The sequence below is a fragment of the Marmota monax genome, unplaced genomic scaffold, assembly GCF_021218885.2.
Source record: "Marmota monax isolate L192 unplaced genomic scaffold, Marmota_monax_Labrador192_F-V1.1 WCK01_AAM20220418_F8-fsc00029, whole genome shotgun sequence".
NCBI classification, from domain to species: domain Eukaryota; kingdom Metazoa; phylum Chordata; class Mammalia; order Rodentia; family Sciuridae; genus Marmota; species Marmota monax.
In genome coordinates, this window is record NW_026693024.1 from 11,748,398 (window position 1) to 11,765,619 (window position 17,222).

At 44.1% G+C, this 17,222-nt stretch overlaps 1 protein-coding gene across 2 annotated transcripts in view; it reads right to left on the reverse strand.

Annotated features, from left to right (window-relative positions):
• Window positions 1-1,889: 1,889 nt before the first annotated feature.
• Nedd9 (neural precursor cell expressed, developmentally down-regulated 9) overlaps window positions 1,890-17,222 on the reverse strand; it is a 104,407-nt gene continuing 89,074 nt past the window's right edge. For both annotated transcript variants that reach the window (XM_046453451.2, XM_046453452.2), the window contains exons 3-7: window positions 10,679-10,780; window positions 10,075-10,176; window positions 8,055-9,296; window positions 6,353-6,442; window positions 1,890-4,234 (exon numbers count right to left, since the gene is read on the reverse strand). In XM_046453451.2, coding sequence (XP_046309407.1) covers window positions 3,725-4,234; window positions 6,353-6,442; window positions 8,055-9,296; window positions 10,075-10,176; window positions 10,679-10,780 — 2,046 coding nt within the window. In that variant the 3' untranslated portion in view covers window positions 1,890-3,724. The remainder of the gene's footprint in view (window positions 4,235-6,352; window positions 6,443-8,054; window positions 9,297-10,074; window positions 10,177-10,678; window positions 10,781-17,222) is intronic.

Consider the following 17,222-nt stretch of genomic DNA (forward strand, 5'->3'; position numbering starts at 1 on the left):
AACATACCATATGTACTCTTTCTTTGTCTGGCTTCTTTTTCTTATAACGATTTGGAAATTCATTCATATTTGGGTTTTTTTTGTTTGTTTGTTTCAATTATTTTCCTTTTTATTTCTGGGTAGTACCTCATTGTGGGGATACATAGCAACGGTTTTATTCCTTCACAAAGATGGACATCTGGGTTGTTCCTAGCTTTTACTATTAAAATAAAACAGTGATAAATGCTCTTAAATCTTTGTATGGATATATGCTTTTATTTCTCTTGAGTAAATAAATACCCAGGAAAGAAACTGCTAGGTCATATAGAAGGCACATATTTAGCATTTTAGGAAATGCCAATCTGTTTTCCAAGGCATTTGTACCATTTCTATGATTTAGATGCATAGTGTCCCCAAAAATCTCATGTGTGAGTCACTGCAAGAAAATTTAGTGGTGAAATGATTAGCTTGTGAGAGCTTTAGCCTAATCAGTGCATTAATTCCCTGATACAGATTAACTGGGCTGAAACCGCAGGCAGGTGGGGAGTGGTGGGAGGAGGTGGGTCCGTGGGTGAGTCTTTGGGGTTTAAATTTTGTTTCCAGTGAGCAGAACTCTCTCTGCTTCCCGATTGCCATATCTGAACTTCTCTTATCCATATACTTCATCCACGATGTTCTGCCTCAGGGGGGCCCAGAGCAGTGGAGTTGGCTCTCTATGGACTGAGACCTCTGAAACCGTAAGCCAAAATAAACTTTTCCTCCTCTAAAATTGTTCTTGTCAGGTCTTTACATCACAGTGGTGAAAAATCTGACCAATACGCCAACAGTGTATGAAAGCCACTTTCGCTTCTCTTTCTCCCCAACATTTGGTATGGCTTTTATTTTAAGTAAGTCTATTTGGTGTGGGTTTTTATTTCATTTACTTATTATCCACTTACATGTCTTCATTTATGAAGTTTCTGCTGAAAATTGTTGCCTAGTTACAAAACTTTATTTCTTTGTCTTATTCTGATACAAGTCCTTGGCCAGTACAATATATTCTCTCCTGCTCTGTGGCTTGAGTTTTGTTTTCTTAATGATCTACTTACAAGAGCAAACATTTTTAATCTTAATGAAGTCCAATTTATCAGTTCATTTATGAATTAGATTTTTTTTGTTGTTCTACTTATTAAACTTTTGTCTGCTTATGATCAAGAAGATTTTCTCCTATGTTTTCTTCCAGAAGTTTTAGAATTTTTAGTTTTACATTTGGGCCTATGATCCATTTGAGTTAATTTTTGTGTAGAATGAAAGGTAAATATTCATTTTTTTCCCCATTGAGAGATCTAGTTGTTTAGCACCATATTTTTCCCCCAAAAGACATTTCATTCCCTCATTGAAATGACTTGACATGTTTGTCAAAAATCAATTAATGCTTATATGCATGCACAAAATTATACAAGGTATATGCAAATGCTTTTCAATAAATCTCTGTGAGATACCTGAATAAAAGAGTGGGTCAGACAGTAAACATAAATTTTGTGATATCAATCTTTTAAAAATTCAAATATGGTTTGCTTTTATTTCTTTGTGTCTACTCCATATCACAAAAACAGAGGTCCTCCAACCTATTGTGGATGCATAGGCTTTCTGGTGAAGGGAAGCCCTCTTTTCAGATATTTGAACTTGGTAATGTGCACAGGCTCCAGAATTTTCTTCAAATGCAAATGTACTCTGAAGTGATCTCTCTTTCTCTCTCTCCCTCTCTCACACACATAGACTCTTTAATTTTCCTAAAAAAATACAGATTGATAGAACTGATAAACTGATCATAATTAAACTTTCTGAATTAGGAGGGCCCAAATCAGTCAATATTTAATTCCATGACAGAGAGAGAAACTATGGGAAAGAAAACCCAATGGCTATGAAAATAGAGATCTAAAAATTTAATGATTTAAAAATAGCTCTACATACAAAATGGCAAAGAGTAATACAGATTGAACGTTTTGGTTTTGAAAACGTGAAATGTCACCACTTTGCTTAGAACCAGTCTGTCATCTGCTAAGAAATACACACCATACAATGAAATCGACGAGGACACACTTAATTTCTTCAAGTGTTATTCATGTTCAGCAACCCCCTTCTTCCCCACATCTCCTTGTCACACAACAACACCACTTTTAATCTTCCGTAGGCAGTGCAGAGCATTGATGATCACAACAGCAATTGTTTTGAAAAGCACCTTCCATGTTTATTTCCACTGATTCTTCATCACGCTAAAATCCTGTGTTCCTCATAAATCATTTCCTGTTCCAATGATTTGGTTGTTCAAAACAAGCAAGCTTAATTTGGTCAAGGAATATATTGCAAAAGAAAATACGTTTCCAAATAGGCCAGAATCCAATTATTTCTACTGACCAAAAAGACTAAAAAACATGCTTCTCAAGTAGGCAATGCTTGGATACATTTACCCACCAGGTAGGGTGCATCCCCCTCACCAGGGATGCATCTGATGGCTGTGGTGACTGGGCTGGGTCTACACCAGCATGTGTGAGGACAGACTAAGGCATAGATGCTGTCTGTGACTAGCTGAGTTGGTTGTGGGGTGAATATACAAGGTCATCAGCCACACAGAGTTGTGAAGGTTGGATGCACTGTCTATAGCTACTGGAAATGTTGGGTCTGTACCATGTGAGTTTTAAGAAGGGCGTGAGATGAAGAATATAGCCTGGTGGCTCTAAGGGGCAATGACCAAGGAACTGGCCAGTTTCCCTCAAGTAATTGGAGCAGAAGTGCCCAAGAGAATGTGAAGTGTTGGAAAGGCCTCTACTTGATGAAACCATCCCTTCTTTTTGTGGACTATCATAGTCTGATATGACTTCATGGATCCCTGCTTCAAATAATGTTTTGCTTTTTTAAAAATTTTTTTTTATAACTCTAAAAACATTCTTTGGAAAACCTCATGGCTGAATCACTGACAAATGTAGAAGATCCAACAGCCCCGGGGAAACAAGAGTTATCCTTTGACTGTAGCTTCCTCTCAGTGTTGAAACAACCAGGCCCAGCTATGGACCTGGCCTCCTCATAGAGTACACAGGTCTCTCCTCTCTCCAGCACCTGAAATCTCAAAGCTAAGATTAGCATATATTTCTGAAACTTGATCTCCAAGAGGGCTTTTTCAACTGGAATTGGGTATTTTGTCCTAATATGTTCCAGGCAGTGAATTTTGAAAGAGGTTTCAAAACAAGAATACAACATACCATGCCTTATGAGAGGGTGTGTGGGAGATGCACACTTGCAAATATACTAGCTTTGGGTGTGCCAGGCTCAGAATCATCACTAGTATGTGCAGAACAATATTACAACCAGCTAATACATTTTTGAAAAAACAAAACAAAACCCAAAATGCAGCATTAGGAGGTGCTGACTAAGGTGCTTCTTAATTCACGTTTTTTGTATTTTTTTTTTTAAATGGAATGTATCAGACAAACACCTACAAAACAAACATGAATGCAAAGGACCGGACAAGTTTCTGTACAGCTTATGTCCTAGATACTTATATGCATACATAAGAACCCCACAGGGAAGAAAATTTTTCCTCTCCAGCTCCCTGAATTTCTGAAGGTTGTCTAACTCAAAAAATGTTAAAATATTTCATTTCCATATAAAATATATACAAAAATAGATCCTATTTACAAAACCCAGATAGTATTTCCAGTTTCCCTTGGTAACAGTTCATTCAGTTCCCTCCTCCTCCCCTGTCCTCTCAGAAAGTCGCCATCTCCAGCAAAGAGCGCTTGAACAGCTGGGCGTTTCTGGACAGGTCCGTGACCTGGTGGACCATCTCCTGCAGGGCGGTGGTGCTGGGATAATGCAGGGCCGCCATCTTGGTGGCCATCACTATTGTCTTGAGCTGTTCACAGAGCTGGTTGCTGGAGTTCATGACTTTGTTACGGATGTCCTGGGCAGACACCTGCCTTGTCAGCGTGTCTCCGATGAACACCAGTTTGTGTGCACTGAGGATGACAAACTTGCTGTGTGCCACGAAGATCCGCGGTGGCTGGGCCGAGCTGACACAGCTGAAGAGCGCGTCGATGGCATTGAGGAGGGAGATGAAATGGGTCTCACACTGGTCATAGTAGAAGCAAAGCAACTGCCGATCCTGGGCCCCCGCACCGCTGTTTGCGGTCGGGAGGCTCTGAGAGGGCTTCCACTTGGACATGTCGTTCTCCACTGGCTTGGTGATTTCTTGTTCCAACAGCTGGAACTGACTCAGCTGGAAAGAAGACAAAAGCAGGTTTCATTCAGGGGAACACATTGTAATGGAAATGACCCCTGGGTGGAAATAAGAGATGGGGTTTAATCCTTGGTGGGCGTCGGATGCCTATTGGCTGTGAGGCCCTGTAAGTTGCCTTGCTTCCCCAGCTAGGCCATGTAGCTCTGGGGAAAGGTGATCCCCAAGGACGCCTCCTGCTCAAACCACCAGTCCCCTCTGCCTTCTGGCTGGAAGGCAGCTTAGGGTGTAAACCCCAGCCTTGTCCCCTGTACCTTTGGGAAGGTCAGGTGAACTAATATTTACAAAGGGCTCAGAAGAGCGCCTGGTGGATCATGGGACCTGTGTAAACATTTATTACATGTTGAGCGGTGGCAAGGGAAAACCAAACATAGTGATCTTTTTGTCACTTAAGTCACCAACAGTTTGCCCCTTGGGGAAAGCCTTGACTGTCTCTGAGAGCAGCTTAGGCAGAATGACAATTCATGATTCTTGTCTGCTTCTCCTACTCTTTCTGTCAAGACTTATAGTTATATTACAATCCAGCACTAGAGACACTAATGCAGATAAATGTCCATGCACTGAGAGAGAAGATCACGACTGAGGACACTTGAATGCTAGCTGGCTGTGCATCCTGGTGGTAACAGCCCCCTGAGCTGTTAAAAGGGCCTTGAACAGAATGGTGTTAGCTTTCTTATTTTTCTCCTCATTTTCCCCAACTGGTGTATTATTTAAATTGCAACTGAAATACTTTCTAGCTAGTCTTCCAAGACTCCAAAGACATCTCTCTTTTGTAGCTGAGGACTATTTATGACCTTACTTTCAGGACTTGGTTAAACTCTCCTCCTGGGGTAGGACTGAGTCAGAGCAGTGATAACCTCACCCGGCTTCTCCCCCAAGAAATGCACATCTAGCTTGTCTATGGAATCTGCTTGCTTCTCAGGAATTACTATGGTTTCAGCAAATTCCCTAAACCCCTGCCGTCTTACTTGGTCAAATGCCACTGCAAACGTAAACAGATACAGGGTGATGAGCTAAGGCTTTTAATAATGATGAATTATATTTTACACAGCTTAGGCTTTTGCAAGCATGTTCATCAACGTGTTCTCTCATTTATATGGGGGGTTACATTTCTGAGTTTTAGAGAACTAATTGAAATTCAGGGAGTTATATGACTTGCCTAAGGTGGCACAGTCAGTTGATCAGAAAGCAACCTAGGTATCCCAAAGACTGCATGCCATTGCAGATCACCTCCCCTAAAGAGGCTTATAAATCTTCAATCCATTTCGCTTTTTTAAAAATGTCCTTATCCATCATTATCTGGTTTAACCTTTGAATGAACACGCCCTGCCCAAAGTCCTAGGTAGAATGGTTTGGATATATTTTGAACACAGTGGGTCCTTCCTACTCTCTTACTCTTAGGTGGGACCATGGGTGGACAAGATGTAGGGTTGTGCTGATGGCAGGGGACAAGTAGAGATGGGAGAGGGGGAGAAAGACAGTATGAGATTCGGACTTTCCCAGGCATTGGATGAACCACAGAAGAAAGCTGCCACCCTCTGAGAAGGCGGAGATCAAATGCCATCTATAGAAAGGAATTTGAGTGGCCATTTGTAGGTTCTGTCAAGGCAGAGGGGGCCGGTTGGGCAGGTCAGTGGAGGAAATGTCAGAAAACAGGAGGGAATGAGGCAGACAGAGAGAGACTCAAAGGAGGTTACCCAGTCCTAGTTTTTACTGAGCGTGGCTGCTGCTTCATTTCTGGGCTGGAATTCTCTCACTATAGATGATGGCCTCAATATAAACCCCCCATTTGCTTGCTTGGGCAAGCTTAAGTGGGTCTTGTGTCTTGAGACTCAAAGCCTTAACCCAAATAGCACTAAGTATGTGATATATTAATAGATTTAGCCTTAAAAATTGTCATTTGGATGTAATCCAGGTGTGCCCAGCTGTATTAGCAAGGTCATTGCCTTCTCTCAGTTCCTATGCCCTATTCTATGCTTTGGAGCTGATTGATGCCAGCATACTGACTGGATCCAAACCTGTGTCTTTGGAAGTCGTACTTTCCCTGCTGGGCGGGAAACCCTGTCACCTCCCAGGCGTTTTTGTTGGACTTGAACTGACCTGATGGTGCTCCAGCTGCATCTTGTTCTGCTTGATGATATTCTCTTTCTCCAGCAGCTCCTTCTGTTGCCGCTCAAACTCCTCCTTACCCTATTATTGTCCAACATAAAGAACACATTACCTCATCGCTGTGATTCACTTATGCTAATGACTTCGTTGACAAGTGCATACATACTCTTTCATTTTCCACTGCTCTGGCCACTTCCTGCATGCCCAATTAGGCCCTGTGAACCCCAGATGGGGGTGGCAGGCTCCTTGGCCAGAGACCTAGAAGCGCTGTGGAGGGTGAGGTGGAAAAACCAAAGCTGCTTCCAAGTGGGGTGCATTGCTCTCTGCTATCTTATCCTTCTCAGGAAGCTTCCCACAATCCACTTCAAACCTCCTTAAGAAGCACTGTTTCTCTTGGTTCTTCTTTGACAGATTTTATGTGAACCCCCAGATCTCCAAACACAGGTCTCAATGGGGTCCATGTTTCACTTCTAGTTTTTTTGAATCACTTATGTCTCTCTACTCCAGATTACCAAGGTGCAGAGTTGGATGACCAGGGAGATGCATGTTAAATTTCTCCCTCTCCCCTCTCCTTATGCCCTTCCTGAGCACCAGGTGGCTCTGTTGACCTTCCCCCACTCTCTTGGGGAGTTTAATAATTTTCAGTGTAATTCATGCTTCTCAGTCATATTAAAAATTCAGATAGTAAGCCAAATTCTAAATGGTGGAGTGTTTTAATCACTTTGGTAGAGTGTTTTAATCCCTCAAAATGGAAGGTCAAGCTGTTAGGGTCCCAGGGCAATTTGGAACTTGGTAGAATTTCCTCCTGTGGGAGCCATGCTGTGATGGCACAGTTTTCCATACGCCAAGTAAGGGGTCTGAGCCAATTTCAAATGCCCAGTTGCAACTAGATGCCATTTTGGCTGTAATTCCAGTGACTCAAGAGGCTCAGGCAGGAGAATGGCAAGTTCATGGCCAGCCTCAGCAACTTAGTGAGGCCCTGTCTCAAAAAAAAAAAAAAAAAAAAAAAGGACTGGGGATGTAGCTCAGTGGTAAGATTCCCCTGGGTTCAATCTTTAGTACCAATAAACAAAACAAAACAAAACAACCTTGAATACCCATTCATCTTCTAGGTAAGTCTGAGATGGGTTTGAGCATCTCTGTAATTAAACACACTGTGGAACCTTTCTCTCTCTCTCTCTCTCTCTCTCTCTCTCTCACACACACACACACACACACCGTAGATTCTAGAGAGGACTATAGAAATTCTCTATTTATAGAGATTTCATTTGTTTTTTTAACAGTGAATACTTTCTTCCCCCCAAATAAATATTTATGGCACTGTACCAAAAAATACAAATAGAAATGGAGTTGGTATGATTTTCAGAAGACCTGTGGTACTATTTGGAGAGGCATATCAATAGATCTAATCCAGCCCTGTAGGTCATTCATTTTACAAACCGTATAAAGGCCCAGGGAGGCTAAATAAATTGGGCACACAATTAGTGTCAGAGAAAGATCTAGAGCCAGGAGGTCTGAGGACTCCTATTCTGGCGTTCTTTCTGCTGTACAGCATCACTCCAACTTTCAAAGCACTTGGGTAAATGTGGAATCACGTCTGCGCCTCAGGTAGCCGAGCCTAACAGCCTTGCCGGCCTTCGGCCCAGGCTCCCTGAACATGGAGGCAGGTGGTTAATGAGTTTGGTTTCCTTACCTGCAGGTGGACATAGTCATAATCATCCATCCAGCTCCGTTCCGAGCTGTCACTGCTACTACAGTCAGGAGGCTGGTCCTTTCCCAGGGTGGGGGGCAAGGGCTTGCTGAGGGCCTGGGCCTTGCAGTCACCAGGTCGCAGCAGCTGCATCTGGGAGCCAGCGTGTGGATACTCTACTGAGTTCATGAAGTTGTCAGGTCCATTCTTCAGATGGGAACTGCCGGGGCCTGGTCTGAAGAGCGCCTCTGCATTGGTGTTGATGGTGGTGGTCAGCTGCTTGGCATCGTCGGGCACCGTCTTGGCCACCATCACAAACCTGTCCAGATCATCACATTTGTTTTGGGGCTTATTGATGGCCAGGATGTTCAGGGACCAGCTGCACTCGTTCAAGTCATGGCTGGTTTGACTTAGAATCTGGTGGGAGTCTTCCACTCTCTGGAGCTCCCGCTTCATCTTGTTGTGGAGGACCAGTTCCGGGAGGTAGGAGGCATTGGCTACCGCCCCCTTGGCAAAGTGGAGGTACTCCCTCAAAAACAGCTCCACCTTGTCCACCGCGGTGCGTATCTCGTTGATGTGTCTTTCCATGTATCCGTAGCACCGCCAGTCGGTGGTGACCAGCGCCATTAGGCCGCAGACTCCCATCTCCAGGGCCTGCTGGAGCCGGTGGAGTCTCTCGATGGCTGTGTCTGGATCCAGGAAGAGCCTTTTGTCCTGAGACGGGGAGGCGGACAAGGAGGACTCCTTGGAGGAGGTGGAGGAGGTGGACATGTTGCTCCGGGTGCTGCCTGTGCTGGAGAAGGACAACCGGTTGATGCCGTCGACCACATCCCGGGAGCCTTTGGCATCTGGCACGCTGTGCAGAGGGACATCATAAACACCGTCTCTTTCTTCGGGGTTTGTTTTCTCACCGTTTTCTGCTGGTGGCTCCAGGAACTGGACTCCCCGGGGGATGTCGTATGCATCGTTCTGAATGCCCACTGCCTGTCCCAGCTGCGGGGGCGATCGGTGCAGGGACAGGCTTTGGTGCCTTCGCGCCACGACTTCTGCGGCTCCGGGAGCATCGCAGGCGTACTTCATGTGAAGGTCCTTCCCCACTGGCTTGGTGCTGTTTGGGGGGATGTCATAAACCCCCTCGGGTCTGGTGTCTGGCCTTCCGGTTTGCTTCATTGGAGGGGGGAAATCATATTCTTTTTCCCTGTGCCCAGCTTCGTCTCGGCAAGCGGAGGGCGGAATGGCATAGACCTGTAAAGTAAGGAAAATGCAAGACTTATTTGCTTGGCTCATGGGAGCATCAAGGAACTGAACGGGCCATGGAAACACAGCCCAGAATTCTCTCCCCGCTGGTCGGCTCTGCTCTCGCCCTCCACTCCTAGCTGGGTGTTTCCCATAGTGCTGCTGTTCTCACTTCCCTCACCCTTTGACAGGGACATCTTTCCTCTGGTCTTGGTGCCGACTCATCTGCGGAGCCCTCCTGGCTGAGCTGCATGCCCCTGGGTCCCAGTCCTGGGGCAGATGATGCACTAACACACTGAGCGGGTAGGGTCTCTTCCTGGTCCCCCTGGTCATCACACAACTGCGTGAAGCTGGTAAGCCCCCAGGTGTTCTGAGGCACAGTTCCCTTCTCTGTGAAGCAGGAATAACTGTACTTCCGTACAGGTGCGCCCCAAAGGGTAGCTCCTACCCATGCAAGGCATAAGCGGTAAACAGTCCACGAAGATGAGATGTGTCAGAACTTGCCAACCCGCACTCCTCTTCCCTTCCAATGGCCTCTCCTTATTGTTTTCCCCATTTTTAAGGGGAGCTTCTAAATTTGGAAACCCTAGAGTTAACTTTGGTTATTGCCGTGCCTACCTGCCCTCTTTACTTCCTTCTTCCCTTATCTAAACTAGATTTTTCCCCTTTTGGGTCTGCCTTTCTTGTTTTATCCCAGTGAACTAACACACACACACACACACACACACACACACGTACACATGCATGCACACACGCCCTACTGGCTATGGTATCGTAGCTCACTCACCCCTTTTGTTGGGGGGATGTCATACACCCCCTGAGGTTTTATTTCTCCCACCGGAACTGAGAACACAGGGCCTTTCACAGATGAGGGAGGGATGTCATATACCTAAAGGGAAACACTTGAGTTACCCGGAATGGTAATGTCTTGTACTGGTCATTTTTTATGCTGCTGTTTTATTATGGGTTTATTTCCAGGCTATGTACAGGCTTGATTGTGGGTAGCATCCCATATCATAAGGGCTCAATGGAATTTTCCTCTAGAAATGTCATGTCCTTTGACTTGGATTGAATACGCACGTGACCTTAAGTGTAATATCTATACTCCCTGAACCTGAAATTATGATTTAAAATTCATGCTTCCTGAAATAAAGTGATAAGTGATAAACTGATAAGGCCACATGAGCTTTCTCAGGAAAAAGACTAGGATTTCCTCAGAAGGAAAATCCAGAAGATATAATTTAAAAAATCACTGGAGAAGATGGTTCCTAGATTGACAAGCCAAACAAAGCTTTTCAGATGAAATGTACCTAATTTGTGAATTTTCTTTGCTTAAAGAATGCTACCCCCGAGAACAGCTCCTTCCTGGTGACCACGTTCTTGGCACATACCCCTTGCATGGTGTGGGAAGGAGGAACATCGTAGACGTCCTTGTGGCTTCGGGGTGGGTCCTCGTACACGTAACCATGGGCTGTCCTCACGGGTGTGATCACCTGGGGGCAGAAACAGGCCAAGGGGTGAGATTCAAGACTGCAGCAGAGCTCCTAAACGCCCAGCCAGACACTCAGCCCTCCTCTCTCCTTGAAAAGGGAAAAAAGAGAGGCAGCGAAGAGAGGAGGAAGAGAAAAAGGAAAGACCATAAGACACTGGGTCAGGAAACTTTCAGATCTCTCCTGGACCCCAATAGGAAGCAGGTCCCAGAAATACTCTTTTCTTTCCTCACGGTAACAAAATCATCTTGATGTTTGTCACAGAATCTCAATTCCAGGTATACACCTGAAGGGAGGTTCAAATTCTGATAAAAGTCTTCCCTGATCCCTTTGGAAAGGCCCAAGGCACAGCATACAGATTTTTTTTTTAAAGACTCTAAACTTTTATAAAGTAAATAATGTCAATAGTTTGGCCACTTAAAATTCCTCTCATACCCTTCCCAGCATGCCTCTTCATCTGACATTATTATTATGATTATAACTAAAATTCCATGGGTCAGGAGCCCAGAAAACCAAAGCTCAAAAGTGCAGTCCTTAGAACTTCTAGAGCTTTTAAAATTAACTTATGAAACCGAGGAAAACAGTGTCCCTCAGTACCCACAATGGAGCGGTTTCAGGACCTCGAGAAGATAGAAAAACCATGGATGCTCAAGTCCCTTATATAAATGGTAAATTTTTTTGCACAGGACCTATGTACATCATCTCTAGATGACTTAAAGTATCTCATACAATGCAAATGCTATGTCAACAGCTGTTATACTGTATTGTTTAGGGAATAAGGACAAGAGTCTGTACATGTTCAGTACAGATGCAGGTTTTTTTTTTTTTTTCCTGAATATTTTTGATTTGCAGCTGGTTAAATCCTCAGATGCACAACCTGGGAAACAGGACTGACTGTACTGACTCCGGGAGCCACCAACAGAGTGCAGGTGTCATGACCTCTGATCTCTGATCGTTCTCTCATTTCCACCAGGGAAGTGAACATCCCCAACAGTTTCTGTGTCTAAGGGATGTCAGAAATCAAATACACTCATCACAACTCTGGCATCTGAAGCCAGTGCCAAAAACGTGAATCTCCCATTCTGGGCTCCTATTTTTATATTACACACTGCCTTGATATCCTAAATGTGGGTAGAAGCGTTATTGGAACTTAATTTATCCTGAAATATATTTAATTCTCACAGGGCTCCTAAACGGTCAGGGTCTTGTTTTTGTACAACCCCCACACCCAGGATCATGAACAGGGTCCACTTTAAGTATTGCCCACGATGTCCTGGAGAACAGACATCACAAATTAGGAAGAATTGGTTGTTCCTGAAGAAACCCTTATTCTTTTTCCTTTCTCCAATGTGAAAACTCTGGCGTCAGGCTGCCTACAAACTATGTGAAAAATGCTCCAAGTCTGTCTTCGGCTGAAATGGGTGGAACTCAGCCAAATGCACCAATGCCCTTCTCCCCAGGGACTCAAAAATGCCAGAGTTCAATTTTATTTAAAATCCCTGGTGCTTACCACAGATTATTTCTTGCAATGAAGGTATCAGAGATTAGTATGCAGTTAACATTTCCCTGAAGCCTCTCTGCTTTCTTGGGTTTAAAAAGGAACCTATTGCTTTAAGGTTTTTGGCATGGAGCAAACAGAACCGTTTTGTACAGTGGCCACTGTACTGAGGATGGCAAAGCTTCCCCTTGAAAGCAGAATGCCATTTACTGAAGCAAAACATACTGTGGTTCTATGCATAGATATAGAACCCAGCAATCTACCTGTCTCTATTGTGTTCACTGTTGTCCAGGAGAGAAATGAAGATTTTCTCCTGGTCTTCTCATTAGCTCCTCTATTTGTAGCCCCGTTTGGGCTTAATAATAGAACCTGCTCACAGCGCAGCTTTTGTTCAGTCTGCAAGTTTCTAAGAGTGGATTCTATCCAGCTTGCCCATTTTGGAATAATGCTAATGGACCATCAAGGCTGGTTATGTTGGAGTCCAACTGGACCATTCATTCTTTGTTTAATAAAATGGAGGGAGTGGCACTGGTGTCCAAAAATGGCATGAAATAGGAACACAGGGCATGACCCTCAGAAGGGGTCACGGACAAAGCCGTTCCTTGCCCTTGCGGACCTTCCCTGGCAGAGCGTGGTGTTTGTGCTTTTCCGCACTTAACATTTCACTTCCTGACAAATGTCACAGAACCCCAACTTGCTCTCTCTTTCTCATTTAGAGGATGCCTGTGGTCATCTGGTTTTTAAAAACGTCGCATTCCAAACCAGTCATTTTCCTTGTTTATGCATTCAAAGAAACAGATGGTGAAAGCCACAGGGGGGAGAAGCCCCAACAGAACAGCACTGTCCTGATGGTCCAACCCGATTCACACTGGTCCATAAGTGGCATCTAAATGGGACCAGTGTTTCTCATCTGGTCCCGTAGGACTAGGATACTCAGTGATTTGCGCTGCACCATTGGAAAGGTCCAGGGGCTGAGTGTCTACTTTTGGACAATCTGTGCCTGGACCCATTGCTTGGGTCCCTCTTTTGCCAACTGTGTGTTCTCTTCTCAGAGCAAAGTGCTGACGGAGCTGTCCCTTACAAAGTCTCCAGTTTTGTGGTTCATTAAGGCTTTTTCTTCCTGCTTGACTGGAGTACACAAAAACCTTTCTACTCTCCCTCCACCTCCCAGAACCACTGAACCTTAGCCTGAGAGGCACACCTAGTTCTGGCTAAGGGAACCTCGAGTTTGGGAGAATTTGCCTGGGCATTTGTGGGCTCAGGTAGGAATCGCTACCCAGCATTTTAAAGCTCCCTGTCTCGTTGAAATGAAGTCAGGTTTTCATTTCCTTTTTCTCTTGTGTGTTTTTCTTTCCTGCATTCCTTTCATGCTACGTATTTATTTATAGTTACAAGGGCGTAGCCTTAGGAATTACAAACTGACCTCTTAATTCATTCGTGTTGCCTCAAAGGGGGCTAAATGGTGAGGTTCCCTGTGGCCTTAGGACCAAACACTACTGCAATTGCTTCCCTGATTACCCCGAGAAGAGGATTTACACTTTGAGATGTGGGTTTTCTGTCTCCGTCCCGAGGAGGAATCCAATCTTGGTGAGAGGTTAGGACCATTCTTCTCAACTAACAGGAGAGTTCCAAGAAAGAGACTTTGAGAAGAATTAAGAAGCAGAGAAGAGAAGACCCTGCAAGCAATTTTTTCTTTCCTCTTTTTTTAAAAAAGATCATTAACTCATATTAATAGCACATACCAAATGTGATATTTCCATACATGTGTATAATGTAGTGCGTATTGACTGTAAACATTTAGAAATCTCCAAGGCTGGGTCCTGGCAAGGTAGCATCAAAAGACCAGAGACTGGGGTTATGTTAGTTCCCTAATCTGTTTACAAAAAAAAAACAAGAAAACAACCTCAACTTGTTCCAACCCGCACTCTAATGGTGTTTGCTTCGTGCCATTTTGAGCCTCCGATCCTGGCTGAGTGAGCTGGTTTTGGAAACGTTTTGAATAGAGTTGGCCCTCTGTATCCTGAAGTTCTGCACTCACGGATGTCAACCAACCTTGGATCACAAATATATGAAAAAGAAATTCCATCCGTACTGAATATGTGTGGACTCTTTCCCTTGTCTTTAGTGCCTTAACAGTACAGTATAACTATTTATATAGCATTTGCACTCTATGAGGATCTACAAGTCATCTAGAGATAATCTGAAGTCTATGGGAGGATGTACGAAGGTTATATGCAAATAGGGCAGACACCATTATCTATAAGGAACTTTAGCACTGTAGATTATATAAGTTTAAGAATCCTGAAACCAACCCCCAGAGTTCAGAGGGATGACTGTACTTTCATGTCTCATAATTTTTAAAGCCATGCATACTGATGTTTGCAGAAGAGAGGCTGTGTTTGATAGTGAGGGCCTGCGGTACGCTGAGCACCAATGTGTGTGAGAGGCAGCGGGTTGGAAGAGAGGTCCTTGTGTCCACATTTTATCAGCCTGGGCTCGTACTCCCAGCAGAGCAAGGGTCCTGTACTTGGATGCTTGCAGGGTCCAGCAAATAGGGTATAGGGCAGACACAGATGGGGTTTTGTGTTGGGGAGACAACTCACGTCCTACTAAAGGAGGCAGTCACACCTCTGTTCCAGCCAACTGTTGTCCCATCTTTCAAAATTTTAGGAGAAGCCAGAAATCTGGATTTTTATGTGAAATCTTCTGGTTTTCAAAATTAGTCCAAATATTTAAAGCAGTGTCGTGGCCAGATTGAGCCTATCTCTGGTCCCCAGGCTGCCACTCTTCATCTTTGCCTTCATCTAGGTATTTCTGCCCACCTTCCTTAAGACCTTAAGAGCCCCAAGGGCAGAGCTCCAAGCTCTCACCAATTCCATCCCTTGGCAAGACTGATTTACTCCATCTTTCTCCTGTGCTCTTCATGCCCACTCCTCCGAGCCTTGATTCATTCTGAGTCTTTGTATAGGGTTTTCTTCATTCTTTCCTAATATTAAAATTTTATTCTATTTTTGAGGCCAAGTGGAATGCCTGTCTTCCACGAAGCCTTTCCCTGATAGATCAACTATCATCCTCCCTGGGCAAGTGGTACACACAACTCCAATAGAATAGGACTTGTCAGTTATGGTTTAATGGTTTCAGCACAGCTCTTCTCTTAGCATTTTAGGGTTAGAGACCATTTTTATCCAGTTAGATATAAACACCAGGGCTTACAACTGTGCCTTGAATACAGTAGATCTTAAATTATTTTAATAAAATAAATTATCCACTGAACACATGAATGAACCAAAGGAAAATTCTAGTCTTTTCTTAAGCAAGATGGCAGGAGCTAGAGAGGATGCTGAATGGCGGCTGCCTGTATAGAATACACGGAGCACTCAAGTAAGCCAGCTCTAGGTCAGGGACCATAGGATAAAGGGAAGAACCCAGTCCAATCAGCAAAGGAGCAAAGACAGTGGATTGAAGGTGAGGTAAGGATGAGCAATCAGAAACCATGGGGGGACGCACCTCCTGGGAGGCTAAGGAGCGCTTGCAGAGGGTTCCCTTCCCCTCAGTTGGGCTTGCATGTGATGTGAACACTTGGGTTCTTCCCAGCCAAGCCAGAAACAATGGGGGAGTGTTTTGGAAAAAAGAAACCCCAACAAACCCTGCTTTCTGCTTTGACATCAGAAGGGAAGTACAACATAAAGGAATAGGTATCATGCTTGCTTTAATTCTGAGAACATGTGACAGCCTCATGTCACAAGAAGCTGGGTACCAGTGACCTTGTCCCATGGGGGCTTTGGCTCATTGGAAGAATTAGATCCGAAGAGGAGAACGGTGGACAGTGGAAGCAGGACTCAGGCAAAGCTGGATTCACCTCCTGGCTGTACACTTAGCACAATGAGAACCCAATTCATATCCTTATTCATACCAAGCCCCATTTTCTCATTAGTCAAATAGAAATAATATTACTTTCCTCCTAGGCTATTATGAATTCTAAATGGGATCAAGTACATAAAGTTCCTGGTATTAAGTAAATCCTTTAACCTCAACTATAGTTATGGTAATTGTCACCTACTTTATACAGAGTTAACATTTTGAACTTTGCCTTCCAGAAGTCATGGGACTTGGTAATCCAGACTAATCCTGCTGGAAGCTCTAAGAAAAAAAAAAAGTGGCAGTGTTGGAGAGATATCATGCCAGGCAAATGCTCTACCACTGAGCCACAACCTAGACCCCCAAATATTCTTAATAGAATCAGTGTTAAAGGATAGTAATTCTTTAATCTACTAGGTCAGAATCTGAAGGAGAAGGAATTCATGGTGGCAAGGTTTTTTTTCCCTGTGGGCATCTGCTGGTCTGAGAAGCTACGTTGTGTTGTGCTTCTTCTGGCTTTTGGGGATGAGGGGGATACTGGTGTGTATGGACACCAAGCCAGGGACCTTGATGAGCCATCCCCACTTTGGGCTGGAACCCTAGGATTGGCATTCAAAAGCAAGGATCCCCTGGAAGGAAGCCCACTTCTGCCTGGGCTGTGTGGCTAGGCTTTAGGTCATAGGGTTGTTCAGAACATCTGGAAGCACAACATTAGATTTATGTGTGCTTAAGAGACTGACAGAAGAAAGCAGAATCCTCTTTAGAGACTAAGAACATCTTCATAGGCCTCGAATCATTTTTACAAATTAAAACAAACAAAAATAACAATGTCCAACACACAGTCACAGATAACCAGGGACACAGGAGACTAGAAAATAGGAACAGGACAAACTTGCTTGCTATCTGATTAGGAGTTTGTGTCTTAGTGACCACAGATCTCAAAGCTATTTGCTTTCAAAATGTTTCCCAGTTAAACCATGAGAGAAAACAAAATTTAATCGTTTTTAAAGTCAGACAGAAAGAAACTGATCTTCACAAACGCATGAAGTGTTGAAAGTGTGGTGTGAGGGGCACTTGGAATTTCAAATC